The sequence below is a fragment of the Mastigoproctus giganteus genome, chromosome 7 (genome assembly GCF_048544385.1).
Source record: "Mastigoproctus giganteus isolate SK-2022 chromosome 7, ASM4854438v1, whole genome shotgun sequence".
In the NCBI taxonomy this organism is placed as follows: domain Eukaryota; kingdom Metazoa; phylum Arthropoda; class Arachnida; order Uropygi; family Thelyphonidae; genus Mastigoproctus; species Mastigoproctus giganteus.
Genome location: NC_143581.1, coordinates 68,058,549 through 68,073,673, shown reverse-complemented (window position 1 = coordinate 68,073,673; position 15,125 = coordinate 68,058,549). Strand labels below are relative to the sequence as shown.

At 36.5% G+C, this 15,125-nt stretch overlaps 1 protein-coding gene and 1 non-coding gene across 2 annotated transcripts in view; one reads left to right on the top strand and one right to left on the bottom strand.

Annotated features, from left to right (window-relative positions):
- Window positions 1-6,123, top strand: part of LOC150082981 (uncharacterized) — a 196,191-nt gene extending 190,068 nt beyond the window's left edge. The window contains exons 34-37 of the mRNA XM_090378342.1: window positions 1,048-1,291; window positions 1,407-1,505; window positions 2,989-3,080; window positions 5,037-6,123. Coding sequence (XP_090234468.1) covers window positions 1,048-1,291; window positions 1,407-1,505; window positions 2,989-3,080; window positions 5,037-5,840 — 1,239 coding nt within the window. The 3' untranslated portion in view covers window positions 5,841-6,123. The remainder of the gene's footprint in view (window positions 1-1,047; window positions 1,292-1,406; window positions 1,506-2,988; window positions 3,081-5,036) is intronic.
- A 5,224-nt stretch (window positions 6,124-11,347) lies between these two features.
- Window positions 11,348-11,419, bottom strand: TRNAP-CGG (transfer RNA proline (anticodon CGG)). The gene has a single exon. It is a non-coding gene; the product is annotated as a tRNA-Pro (tRNA).
- Window positions 11,420-15,125: the final 3,706 nt, after the last annotated feature.

Here is a 15,125-nt window from a genome sequence, read left to right as displayed (position 1 = left end):
CCAACGGGTGAATGAGGTTGTTCTCTTTTAACCGTAATACGGCAGTTTCTTTTTCCCCTGTGGCGTTGATAAGGAGGTCGGTACGTTTGACCTAAATCTGTATGTGGTGTAACCTGCCTAATAATTGATCCGTCGTAACTCGATTTATTTTGGAGGTGGTTTATTACTGCGACCAATAGTCTTTGATGTAAAAGAGGTCTCTTCTCTCTATTGGCTTTTTGAGAGATTTTCTAAAGCGGATTACATTGTTATTTGCACTTTCCAATGTCAATGACTAGGAGGCCTATTGTGTCCATTGTCTGCTGGCATTGCAGACATTAGGTTCTAATCTGACATGCCACATAAAACCCTCCAGTTAAGTGAGGTTGATTTTCGATGATTTTCTCTGTCTATATTTGGGAATATCTTAAAAATGGCATCAACTGGATCTCATAGTCCAGCCGATAAGGAAAATATTTCACTTAAGAAGAGACATTTGCTATTTCTTCTAAGTTACAATACCCTAAATTAAGGTGCTGAGATCCCCTAGCTGGGAAAAGGGAATATCCAACTGTTGACCCATTTCCCAGAAGACCTTGTCGATGTTAGACTCCATTCTTTCTATGCTTGCAGACTGCGGTGGCGAATTCCATGATTATAGTGGATTTGCCACTACCTACGTAAAAACTTTGAGAACCTTTTCATTTCAGAGCCTTCCATGCCTAATGGGCAAGATACGTCGCTATGTGCCACTCGTTTGGAGAGGTCTGGGTTCGAATCTCATCGACCACTAGAGCAATTTCTAAAGTCTTTTCATTCGCGTCTGTAGTTAGCCGATCTCAGCTGAAGGATGTAGGGTTCCTCTATGAGTTACTGCAGATTTTTCATCTCACATAGCATATACATCGATCTGTGAACACGCACTTGTACAGACATATAAGTGATGCTTGAGAACCGTTAATACCAATATTTATAATGCATATAACAGAATTAAGTTGAAATAATGCAAGAAACTAAAGTTATGTATCGTCAGTTATTTTATCTCATCTTTGATGTCATTTTCTTTAGGTTGTCAACTTTCTTAACGATCTGTACACCGAGTTCGATGACATCATCAGCCTGTACAATGTGTACAAAGTGGAAACGATAGGAGATGCTTACATGGTAGTAAGTGGTCTGCCAATCAGAAATGGAGATTTCCACGCCAGTGAGATCGCATCCATGGCTTTGGAACTGCTGGAATTCATCAAGAGTTTCAAGATTCGCCACAGACCAGCCCAGATGTTAAAACTCAGGATCGGAATTCACACGGGTAAGAGAAAATTCATTTGCATCCTTCCCTACGCACTCGTGAATTTAATTTATGAAAACAAACGATGTAGTCGAAGCCATATATATAACTGCCGGTATCTTTTACTTTTTTTCAGGGCCTGTAGTTGCTGGAGTAGTTGGTCTCACAATGCCAAGGTACTGTTTATTTGGCGATACTGTAAATACGGCATCCAGGATGGAGTCAAACGGAGAAGGTAAGAGAAACGTAATAAAATCGTAAAATGATAATTATACACTGAGTGATCACTGAATTATGACCACCCCTATGAAAAATGAATGCGACCCGTTGACTATGTGAAGTGCGGAGTAAATCGACCTACGTAGGCATAGATAAGGTGTCAGTGGTTCAGTAGGTAGTAAAATTCCGAGCGTGATGGGTAAAAGGAAGGATTTATCGGACTTTGATAAGGGACAGATTGTGGGTGCTCCGACGAGCTGGTGCCTCGATTTCTCAAACGGCTGAACTGCTGGGGTGCTCGAGAGCCGCTGTAGTTTGTGTACCAGGACTGGCTTCAAAATGGCAAATAACGACCCGACGGCAAAACTGCCAAGGTCACAGAAAGGTTTATGTTAGAGGTGAGCGCCCGGTCCGACGACGCGAACGGGCGCAGCACTGTCGAAGAGTTGACTACCCAATCCAACATGAGCCAACCCGGAACAACATCTGGCATGGCCATGCGTCGCACGCTCACACGTATGGGTTATACCAGCAGACGACCCCTACGGCATCCTCTCCTAACCAAGGTTCATCGGCGTAAAAGACTCGCCTGGTGCAAAGAGCATGCAAGTTGGACGTTAGAAGACTGGAAGAAGGTGTGCTGGTCGGATGAGTCACATTACTTACTCCACACCTGATAGTCGTGTACAGATTTGGCGTCAACAACATGACGCTCTTGATCCATCATGCACGGTATCAAAAGTGCATGCCGGTGGAGGCGGTTGTATGGTGTGGGGAATGTTTCACTGCCAGGAACTTGGACCCCTGGTGCATGTGGAACAACGTATCACTGGTCTCCGCTATCGTCAACTGCTTGCTGACTGTGTACACCCCGCTATGTTAAACTTTTTCCCGAATGGCGATGGTGTCTTCCAAGATGACAATGCGCCGAGCCATCGGGCACTTGTTGTGCAGGAATGGTTTGAGGAACACAGTTCTGACTTCCAGCATATCGATTGGCCTCCGAACTCCACCGATATAGATTCCATAGAGCACTTGTGGGACACTATGGAAAGGCATATCAGGCGTCTGGATACACCAATCACCTCCATACCTGCATTGCTGACCGTATTACATACAGCTTGGTTGACCATACCTCCCGAACGCTTCCGATATCTTCTTGAATCAATGGCACGTCGGATAGCTGCTGTACTGAGGGAAAAAGGAGGACGTACGAAGTATTAGATAGGTAGTCATAATTCAGTGATCACTCAGTGTATATTTTCTGTATTATAATAAGTATATTTTCTATTTATACTCTGGATCGACCCCATCATATTTTCAATTTACAGAATCTATAACGATTTACAAGCTAAATTTATTCATTTTCCTTCAATCGATTTTAATGAAGGAAATAATTTTTAAATTTCATGTTTTCACTTAACACTAGATGGCACCACTATAATATTTTTTAAAATTAATTTTCGAAACTCATTTATTTTTTTGATTCTTTTCAATAGCTTTGAAAATACACATTAGTTCGGCGTGTAAGGACTATTTAGAACATTTAGGAGGGTACGTTATTGAAGAAAGAGGAATGGTTGCAATGAAGGTGAGTCTCTATACTGCGTTTTCTATTTGACTGAAATTTTGACTTTTTCAGCATTTTAATGCAGCCCTTCAATTTGAGAATTATTCAAGAAAACATCTTTGTAATATTTGTTTCATTATATAAATTCGTTGTAGTGAAGTGTTTAAAAGTGAATAATGAATTAATTTATCCGATAGATCATGAAGTTTGCAACCACGTATAAAACAGGGTTTAAAATTTCTAACAATGGAAACACATGCAAATGTGATTAGCCCTTACTGGGAATATGCAATCAATTGTTAAACGATTGTCAAACAGTTCAATTGTTGTTAAACAGTTGTCAAACAGTTCAATTGTTGTTAAACAGTTGTCAAACAGTTCAATTGTTGTTAAACAGTTGTCAAACAGGTCAATTGTTGTTAAACAGTTCAGTTATTAAACAGCTCAATTGTTAAACAATTGAGCTGTTTAATAACTCAATTGTTAACAATTGTTAATCGGTTCAGTTGTTGTTAAAGAATTGTTAAGCAGTTCAGTTATTGTTTACAAATTGTTAAACAGTTCAATTGTTATTACAAGTTGTTAAACAGTTCAATTGTTGTTAAACAATTCTTAAAAATTCAGTTGTTGTTAACTAATTGTTAAACAGTTCATTTATCAAACAGTTCAGTTGTTGTTGAACAATTGTTAATCAGTGTAATTATTAAACAGCTCAATTGTTTAACAGTGTAATTATTAAACAGCTCAATTGTTAAACATTTCGATTGTTGTTAAACAATTGTTAAACGGTTCAGTTGTTGTTAAACAATTGTTAAACGGTTCAGTTGTTAAGAAATTGTTAAATAGTGTAATTGTTGAACAGTTCAATTGTTGTTAAACAATTGTTAGACGGTTCAGTTGTTAAACAATTGTTAGATGGTTCAGTTGTTAAACAATTGTTAGATGGTTCAGTTGTTAAACAATTGTTAGATGGTTCAATTGTTGTTAAACAATTGTTAGATGGTTCAATTGTTGTTAAACAATTGTTAGATGGTTCAATTGTTAAACAATTGTTAGATGGTTCAATTGTTAAACAATTGTTAGATGGTTCAATTGTTAAACAATTGTTAGATGGTTCAATTGTTAAACAATTGTTAGATGGTTCAATTGTTAAACAATTGTTAGATGGTTCAATTGTTAAACAATTGTTAGACGGTTCAGTTGTTAAACAATTGTTAGACGGTTCAGTTGTTAAACAATTGTTAAGCGGTTCAGTTGTTAAACAATTGTTAAGCGGTTCAGTTGTTAAACAATTGTTAAGCAGTTCAGTTGCTGTTAACAATTGTTAAACCGTGCAATCATTAAACAGCTCAATTGTTAAACTGTTCAATTATTGTTAAATAGTTCAGTTGTTGTTAAACGATTGTTAAAAAGTTCAGTTGTTGTTAAACGATTGTTAAAAAGTTCAGTTATTAAATAGCGCAATTATTAAGTAGCTTTATTAAGTAGCAATTATTAAGCAATTGAATTTTAAAAAGTTCAATGTTGTTAAACAGTTGTGAAACAGTTCAATTACTATTAAACAATTGTTAAACAGTTCCAACAATGGAACTTTTTAACAATTGAGCTTGCGTGTAAGAGAAATATATAACAGTCTAAGCACGTGACTTGGAAATTTCATAATACAAATGAAAGCATTTGAATACAGTGTTAATTTCCAACAATTTCTTTATTCACTTTAATTAAGTTTAATGTTCAGAAGAGAAATCTTTTATTTATTAACTTTAAGAAGTACCGATGTACTTTGGACTATTTACCATATTAAGTATTGCATTTATTTTATTAATTAAACAATTATCATTTATTGATAAATTATAATTTTGTCGATAATTTTTAACCAGGACCACTACAAAAGTTAACGTCTCTAATTTTTAATGATATATTTCTGGATGAATATGATCTATACCAAACTAATGCAGACCTTTTTCATGGTTTCAGGGAAAAGGAGAGGTCCAGACCTACTGGTTGGTAGGCCATTCTGGAGGGCCACAAGCTCGACGTAACAGACGAGATCTCGTGCCACCTCAGCCCTTATTCTCCACAGTAAGGGACGACATGAGGAGGCGAAGCCCCAAGTTAAGCACGGGTGACGTTACCAGAAGGGGGTCCCTGGCCATAAGACGAAACAGCAGCTTTGTACAGAGTGTCGATGATAATGTCGTGTCCGGGATGCCCGCATTTCTTCGTTTATCCCAAGACAGCCCTCGTCCGTCTACGCGCTACAGCCCGCTGACCAACCGTGAGAGTAATCCTCAGGTGGTGCGAGAAACCAACTCCACAGAAAGCACCAATGCGGCCAACGTTGTGGGCGGCAAAGCTAGCGACACGGGGTACAATTCTCGGATAGAGAGTAGCGGATCCACCGACTGCGAAGGTTGTCATCTGAGTGGCGGGTATGGTTGCCGTTGTCAAACGAACGCCGACATGAATAAAAACGGCCTCATCGGCATGGACGACACTCTGAGGCCTCTGTTGTGTTCCAAAGAAAACAAAAGGGAAACGTCGCACCGCTCCGAAAACGAACGCAAACATCTGCGACCCTCTCTGTTGAAACTTCCCTCCAAAAGATGGCGCTCGTGCGACGAAATAGCTTTGCCGAAAGGATCGCGTTCGTCCCTGAAGGATTTCTTTGCGGGACTCCTCGGGGGCCGAATGATCGAAGGAGAAAAGGGAACCAGCAATACCTCAGTGGGAGTGTGCGTACCGATAAAGGAAAGTGAACGGGAAGAAAGTGTCGTGTGATGTTTGGGATTGTTTACCGTGAGTGGAGTCGTCTTGTAGCGTCGAAGAGTGTGCGCGTGGTCTGCGACATCTCTGCAGTTGCCAGTTCTCACCGGGCCAGTTTCAGAAGAGGACTTCAAGAAATCAGTAAACGTGCTGGTCCAAACCACCCCTTTTAATGGGTCGAACAACTGCGACGATATTCTTCCTCTCTGAGCCAAATCTGTGTTTTGTAAAATATTTCTTCTCAATTGTGACCATATGACGCAGCAATGACAGAAGTGTGTTAATCTTTTAAAGATCAGTAAGGCAAAAAAAAAAAAAAGTCTAACAGTTAATCCATAGTAAAAATAAATAATAATGCGCATTAAATCCATCTTTCACAAGCTGTAGAAGATAAAACGGTAATTTCGATGGAAAAACGCAATTTTTTTTTGTAATCAAACGTAATATCTCATGTGCATGCGTTATGGAGTTGTTAATATTAAAAAAAAAAAAGTCATTTCGTAAACAATTGTTAGTGACGTCATAAAAATTACAGAGCGTGCAATTCTTAGTGATCTCACGAATTTGAAACAAAGGTGCCATTGTTGGAGTTGCCATGGCAACCGTAGCGCGTGCCAAGAAACAGAAATGCACCGCGAGCTTCTCACTGATGAATGTGGAGTCGCTCTCTCTCGCGCGCCATTGTTAGGGATGCCATAATTGTTAAGTGCGTGCCATTTTTGCTAACAATGCAAAAACTACAGCGCTTGGTGTTGCTAGGAATGTTGGGAGTTGTATATTTATTGTTAATATTAGGAGTTTCGTAATTGTGCAATATTGTTAATATTTTATCAGTGAAGTGTTGGTTACAGTTAAAGATTGTGTGATAGCTCCTTAAAAGATGGGCAAATACATTTGATTTACTGCGAACCAGAATTACTTAAACCTTCTTCATTTAAAACGAAACGTAGGATATTCAGGAATTTATTTAATTAGCAGTACAAAAGTATCGAAAATACTGAAAGCAGACGATAAACGTGGTTGAACTAAATCCATTGTTGAAGATTATGTGAAATCGCATGTATTATTGCGTCACAGACTTCTAATTTTCCATTGTTGACGAGCCCTATGGGCATCAATATTATCTCTAGTCCACTCAGACAAACTGTTTTTATCATTTGACGACCTCAATGGTTTACAATACATTATTGTAAATGAAAACTGAGGGCAAACCAAGTCCAGATATTTTAGAACTGCTGACAACCACCATTTTCCAGGTGGAGTGTTGTAGATATTTGTACAGAAGGAACAGCGCCATGCCGAATTGTCTGATACAGAGATAGGATGACGCTTAGAATATATTTTTTGGGGACTTTTGGAGTGGGGAGGCTACGAAGGTAGATGGGGTTGATGAACATCTATTTTACAAGATATTTTAGCACGACTGAAGAAATGCAAGAGTACAAATATGGGCGAAGTTCAAAGTACATCCAGAAGTTGAAGATGGATGATTTCTTATTTATTTTTTTATCTCTTGACTTTTTTTTTTAAATAAAGATGCCAAAATGGAGTATATGTTGATGATCAAGGAACGTTGGGCTTCCAGCCAACGTCTTTATGAGGGACTACCAGTAAGGACGCTTTCAGATCTTCCCTAAGCTTTCTTATTGGCATCTGACCGAAGACACTGAGGTGTGATTAAAACACGATCTGTGCATTCAAGGCACACGCAAATGGTTGCGAAATCTAAGACGAATCACGTGAATATTTTTCTTAATGGCGTCATCTGATTGTCGATAGTCTGCACAGTTCCTATTTATTTGACTCCGTGTTGGGATGGGGCCTCCAGATAGTCATGAAACAATGCTCAACGCCTGCTGCTGTTAGCGCCATCTAGTGATAGGATTTTGGAATGTCAATATCTTTATTGAGATTTTTTTTTATATATAAAATTGTCCAAAGGAAGTTAATGTGTATTTTGGAGGTGGGGAAGAGCGGCTTACAATAGTGCATGGAGCACGTGACCTTCAATATAATCTTAATTAAATAAAACAATAAATTTCATGCGTTTATAACTGAATAAATGACGTTAAAAATCTGGGGTCGTTTGCACAATATTAAGGAATGTTCACTCGAGAATCTCTTTGATTTCGCCCCATTGTATTAATTAACAAATAAACCCCCTTTCCACCCTTGCTTATTCGATGGTAGAACGACGCTTCTTAATTTTAAGGCTTAAAATGAAATGTGATGTTTTTAAAATGAAAAGTAAGATGTCTGAGCGAACTAACTTTTGGCAAATAGTGTACAAATTAATTATTTTTCTGTGAATGAGTTTGGAAATGCAGCCGAGGTTTCTCAAAATCCGTTGCTGTTCACTGTAATGTTATCACAAGAGTAACCGAACACCGCTGTGTATCTGTACGGTACAATTGTCTGTGTGTATGTATGTTTGTGTATATGATCATCAGTGCCATCTGTCTGTGTCATTTTTGCTACAAACTGGTCATGTGATCCTCTAAGGAATCGAACGATGTAACGACTGAAGGCAGACCAGATTATGGTGCTAACTTTTAACGATGGACTACTCCGTAGTAGCGCGTGGTGCTGATTAAACACGTGACCTGGAGTAGAACTTGAGAACAGCCAATCACATTCCACGTTGTTTTATGTTTATATAGAGAACTTGTACAGAATCCAGACAGTCTCTGATGGCAGGAGAGTGACTTATTTTTGACTTACTGCTGAAGTCAGTAGCACACAATTACTTAAAGTTGCTGCATTGGCAGTAAATTTTTCCTAGTTTTATCTTTCATTTCTACAAAGTTGCCATAACAGTGAAATAAAGTGTTTCAGAAAACTTTTAAATATAGTATTCTTTATTGTCTCTTACAGTTCATGACACAAATTCTGCACGATAATCATTTAAGAAGTTTGTTACTAATAATTTGACCTTCTAGTGTATATACATTTTTAATCGCAATGTAAGTTTGTTCATTCTTAAGTCTTTATTAGTACAATCACAACCAAATGTTTGGATTTGATGTATGCGATAAACTGGAGGATGCTATGCCGTATGGCAAACGTTTAAACGAGGATAAATTTGGACAGACAACGGTCAGACGTTTAGCGAGTCCTTCGACAGACTGTTGTAAAACGTTTTCCATATTGCAAAGCATTCCTAGAAACGTGACCAGCTGCGCGTTAAGATAAGCGACAACACTCTTAACTACTACGTCAGCGCGCGCCGTTCAAGAAGACATCCGCGGACAACTTGCGGTTGCTATGGGAACCATCGGACGTGTGTCCGGCGGTACTAATGAGAACGAAGTTCTCTAATTAAATGAATCATTCTTCATGTATGCACAATAGGTCTTCATTAACTACGTCGGAGACAAATTATAAGCGCACGTGCGTATATGCCAGTGCCGGATCGAGCGTGAGAAGTCTCCTGAGTGGGCTAACCAAACAGATATATGTTAATTAGATTAATTCTGCTATTTTTGTAACAGTAGCTGATGTTAATGACTGGCTCTTCTGGCACACCCATTCTGAGACTAATGAAGTGTCAGATTAGGATGACACTCCCATATTAAATTTCGTGACTATGTCCTTTTTTGTTGTCTATATGTTCCCCCCCCCCTCGTTCTCATATGCTTAAAGCACCTATTGTCTTCTTCATTTCGGCCCGTCTGTCTATCCGTCCGCATGTAATAACACGACTCCCAGGGGATAGAATTTCCTAAAATTTTCTATTTGCTCTTTTTTTTAGAAAGATTTGTGGAAACATTCCAAATTTCATTGTTTGTTATTTGCTTTCTAGGAGCATTAGCAACTAAGGCCATATTGCTCCGGGATATGCGGTGGTCATTCCCTGACCTTTCCGCATCCTCCGTATTTGGTGGTGACGGGCTCGAACCCCGGTCTAATCAAGAAGCGTGTGCTACGCACTGCTGCTCCTTCCCACCTGGCTACGGAGGCGCCCCAAATTTCATTAGAAATTAGGAAATTATTATTATAATATATATATATATATATATATATATTTTTTTTTTTTTTTCCAATACGTATGACGTAGGCTACCCATAAACGTATATTGTGGCCGAAGCAATGGATATTATGTTTGTTGCCATATGCGCATCGTAGTAATAATCGAGCAATATGATTTTTTTTATAGCATATGGCAGATGAATAGTTGGTGTTTCAGGAGCTGATTTTTTGTTATCAGTTTATTAAATTTATTAAATATATAAACAGTGCACTATTATTATTTGTTTATTATATTAATCATAGCAGAAATGTGAAATACGTGCTTAATTTCGATTGTTATATTACAAAAATGCTACGATCTGAGACACGTGCTAACAGTAGAACTTCCTCCTGTCGGCCTGTTCGAAAGGGCAGACGAAAAGTGATCATACATTCCCACTGTTCTAGCCGAGTGGGCAAAATTTATGGCACGCGGAACTGCCTTGAAATTCTGGAATTCATTAGAAACCATTAGAAACATCTGCAAGTGTGTCATCATGGTAATCAACCGGAAGTCTGACATCACTTCCGGTCTGATTGAGCAGGGTGACTAACCGCTCTCTCACCTTTGTTACGTTTACGCCTAATGAACAATGAACCATTCAAAGATCACATTTTATCTCCAAAGTCAATTATCGGGCGTATCAGAAAATGATCAGAGACATTTGCATCTGTTTAAAGGATTGAACTGCAAAATTGCGACTTGGAATTAATTAAAATTACTCACCAAAGCAAATAAATGTTATAATGGATCAAAATTATAATTTAGTGTAAACAGATTTGTGAACTTCTCCATTTTACATAAAACTACGTTCTCAGTGTGCTGCCATCTATTTTTCGAAACTGGAAATAGCTGAACACACTGTCGTAGTAATATAATGCATTACACATCTGTAGTTGGATTAAAATTAGATTTATTTAATATTTCGATTTTACTCTTTCTAATACAATTTATGATAATTTATGTGTTTTAGAACAATTTTCATGTATTTCGTACTAGACATAGTGACTTGTGGTGCCATCTATTATCTTTAAATGAAACAAAATTGTATAAATTCTGGTTTAAAGCATACAATAACATTTTCAGATACAATTTTAATACATATATTTAAATATCGTCCAAGTAAATAACCCCTCATTTATAATAAAATAGAATAACAGCTTCAGCTTAACTTGTTTGCTTTTCATCTTTGAATTTACGAGCTATTAAGAGATACAAAAGAACCTCTTATTATCTCTCATTTATTTGGAGTGGCAATTTTCTTTATTTTTATTTTATTCTCTGAAATCGCAAATCCAATCAACCTCTTTATTTTAATAATTTGTTTCTTATTATTTTTACGCTTAAGGAGTCCTTAAACGTGTAACTCATCATCTCCATAGAAAACAATGGGTTTACATTTCTGAAGCAGCATGCAAATTCGATCTTGTGGTATGTGTACAACTGATGACGTGTCTTTCTCCAGTACACTAGTCAACTACCTTAAAAAATTTTAAAAAAAAATTAAATAATTGGGCCCAGCCGGGAGTTGAACCCGGGACCTCTCACACCCGAAGCGAGAATCATACCACTAGACCACTGAGCCACAACATTAAAAAAACAACTTGGGTAATGTACGCAGTGTTGCGTACATTACTCAAGTAATTATTTAATCTCATGTGACCGATGACGTTCTTATGTTCTCTCTATCATGTGAACCTTATGTGGTTGTTCCTTAGTATAAATGGAAAATTAATCTACATGCGCAGACCCAGAACATTTCGTTTCTGCGCATACGCCATATTGTCTATTCATTCCTCCAATTAAGGCAAGGCAACGTCTAGTGCTTTTAGAATATACGATATATATGGAAGGTTTAGGTGATATGTAACAAAAAAATAAAAACAAATAATAATAATAAAATAAAGAAATAATAAAAAAAAAATCTGTTTCTATCTGTCTAATTATCATAAATTTTGGTAAGTCTCAACAAAGCTTTACAAAAGAGAAAAATATAAAATTTTCATGAAAATTGTCCACTGGGATTCCAGTTATATCATGCGGCGGACGGACGCACATGATGAACGCAATACATTCTATACGCATGCGTACGCCCCCCCCCCTAAAAAAACGCTATTCAGTCACGTGGCACATAATTATGCATTTATTTACTTTTAACTTCTGCGCTAATTTTCATAATTAGTAAATCAGTTTTGCAAATTGGATTCAATTCTAATAACCCTCTTTACCTCCTTTTTCATTATTATGTTGAAAATTTTTATTTATTTTATGGCAGATACCAGTCTAGTCTTCCAATATAAATTGGGTAGATCAACAGTTTTAGAATTAAAAAAAAAAAAAGAATAAAATGGACACTTTTAAAGACACCTTTTATTTCTTTCAAAAGATAGATTCAGTCTATTCGGAATTTATTGCCATTAACGTTAATCGCTATGAATCATCACGGTAACTTGAGTTCACCATATTTGTATTCCTCATATTTAAGAGGATGGTACATAGTGCCAGCATTGATTAATATGCACAGTATAAAGGATTTCGTAAAAAGTTATTATAACTTGCTTCCTATTCGATAGATGGAGCCACTTGTGTGGTCATCAGCTGTGTTGCTAAGAAGTTTAATTTCGCTTCTCTTATTATTATTATTATTTAAGAAGTTTAATTTCGCTTCTCTTATAAGGTAACAAACTTTTATGCTTATTTTTTAAATTTAAAAAGAAAAGTTTTCTTGTCGTAATTCAGTAAGGTGGCAGTTTAACTTTCCCTAAACTATTTAATAAAAAAAATAAAAAAAAACATAGCTTCGGAGAATAATCATCATCTTTCTCAATAGATGGCGCCACACATTCGTTTCATTTGTATTAATCAAAGGTGTAATTTAATTTCATACGTCTAATGCGTTAGAAGAGTTGATACTAATATTAAAATAATACTCAGTTTATTTTCTTGATTATAATTAATCCCAAAATGTTTATTAATATTTCTTTAGTGTGAATTATATTTCAATCAAGCAAAGGTAAGAATTTATTAATGATCTATAGTTCACGTTTTATTTTAATTTAAGATTCAGACTGCTGCAGATAAAAATAGGAGTTGGCTCACAAAAATTGCCACTTTTAGAAGTTATTATAAGAATTCAGGGTAAAGGAGTGTTTCTAAAATTTCTCGGTAGATGGTAGTACATATCATTCACTAGAAGGCTTTTTTATTTTTAATACTTTACTGTTTTTCTTCTTTTTTTTTTTTTTTGATATTTGAATTCTCAAAAGGGAACTAATGAAAGCTGCTGCTAAAGAGTTACAGGAACAGAGAGAGAGAGGGGGGAGGGGATTAAAACTCTTTAAAATATCCCAGTATGTAATTTTTAAAGGGTTAAACTGCCAATAAATAAATAAATAAATAAATTTATACTGTATTTATGTGTGTCAACTGAAAATGCATGTTCAACCGTAAATATTTTAAATTTAATAATGTAGAATTAAAATAATAATTATTATGTTATTTATAATTATTTTTATACAGAGTGTATATTGGAATAAAGGTTGTTTTTCGCGAACTTTATGTTTATATTCATGCTGAGTACAGTCATAGAAATTGTATGAAAAAGTTTTTGTCTTTTATGATCTTTATACCGATAGATGGCGCAACGCGATATTGTTAAGTTTGTGGCTCATGCATTCAAAAGACGACTGATTGAAAATTTATTTCATCCATTTATATTTATATTATAAATACACATTTAGTTATAAATACAAAGATTTATATTTCCATAGCTATCAGTAATTATTTTGTAATTATGATATAAATATATTGATTAAAATCTATAATACCTTTACTAAAATCTGCTGTAAAAGCAGTATCGAGTAGTTCTTGGACTAAAATTAATCGCGTGTTATTTTAGCAGATAAACTTTATAAATTCAACAACATAAAACTTAAAAAATTGTATTAAAGTTGTATACGCGGTTAATAATTTTATAGAGGAAAACTTATTTAGAATTTCATGAAAGGGGTGAGGCATTTAAATGGTAAAAGAGGAGTGTTGGGCTCAAAAGGGTGGGAGACCCACTTGATTAAATAAAAACAAACGTTTAGACATGTGGTGACGTCAAAAGGTTTCTGAACTTTTTAATAAACGCCGATGTACGTGCCAAAACATATATCTGCGCATACGGTGACTGCGCATACAGATAGATGTAATTAGAGATTGTTTTCAGGAATGCACGATCCTGAAATGACGTAGACTCAGGTCTGCAGGAGAAATGGTAAGAAGGAGGCAGTGAGGTAGATCGCAGGGATAAGTATGCGGGTCTGTTTTCGACATGGTATTTCCGCAGGTGAAAGTTCGTGACAGCAGTAGGGAACTACTTCAAAAGCCTGCAGCAAAGCCCTCGTGGGTAGCACAGTTGGTGGAATCGCCATCCTCCCACACACCTGATGGAAGAAGACATGAGTTCGAGTGCGTCGATGACGTGAGGAATTTTTATGGACCCTTTTCACAACGCCTCTACCGCTTGAAAGAGGGCGGGGTGAACCGAAATACACAATTCTAAACTATTATTACTGTTTAGTTTAAAAATTGTTACAAACTATTTTGAAGGATTTTTTTAAAATTATAATTCTGTGGTCGTTTATGCACAATTTGATCGTCCATTTATCCTCCTAGTAGCATATTAAAAGAGAGCTAATAGAAAATACTTTCTCTGGTAAAGTATTGCTCTTGTAAGTCTTGTGCGTTGGCGTTGGTAAGGGAGAATTGATTCTATGGTTCTTTTTATCTATGTTATGGGATGAAAACCTGAGTTTTCTTTCGAGACAAGATCCCACGAACTGCTACTATAGAAATGTATCCAGCTAAATGAAAGTTAAAGTTTACCCGATAGAAGACGTAGATTCAAGAAAGAAATCATCAGCAATATTGGAAATGAAGATTAGTAGATTTCTTTCAGGACTGAAGTATACCTACTTTGCTTTTGGGATTAACGAAACGTATCCCATTAAGATCTATAAACAAATTTGAAAATGGTTAGATAACATAGCTAACCGAAAAGATTAAGTCCTTTTTATCCAAAATCATAATATCTCGGCAAGACCAAGCTCTCTATCATTGGACAATGAATATCTTGTGCAAGACAGTTATCCTTCTAATTACATCATACGCGCAGCAGCGGCCTGGTTTTCAATGGCCAAGCTATTAACCTTTAAACCTTTAAAGCTGCTAGCTTTAAACCGTGCCTGCAGAACAGTATCCACTGCTGCTCTTCAGGATCTTTCTGGCTTCATCCCTCTGGACCT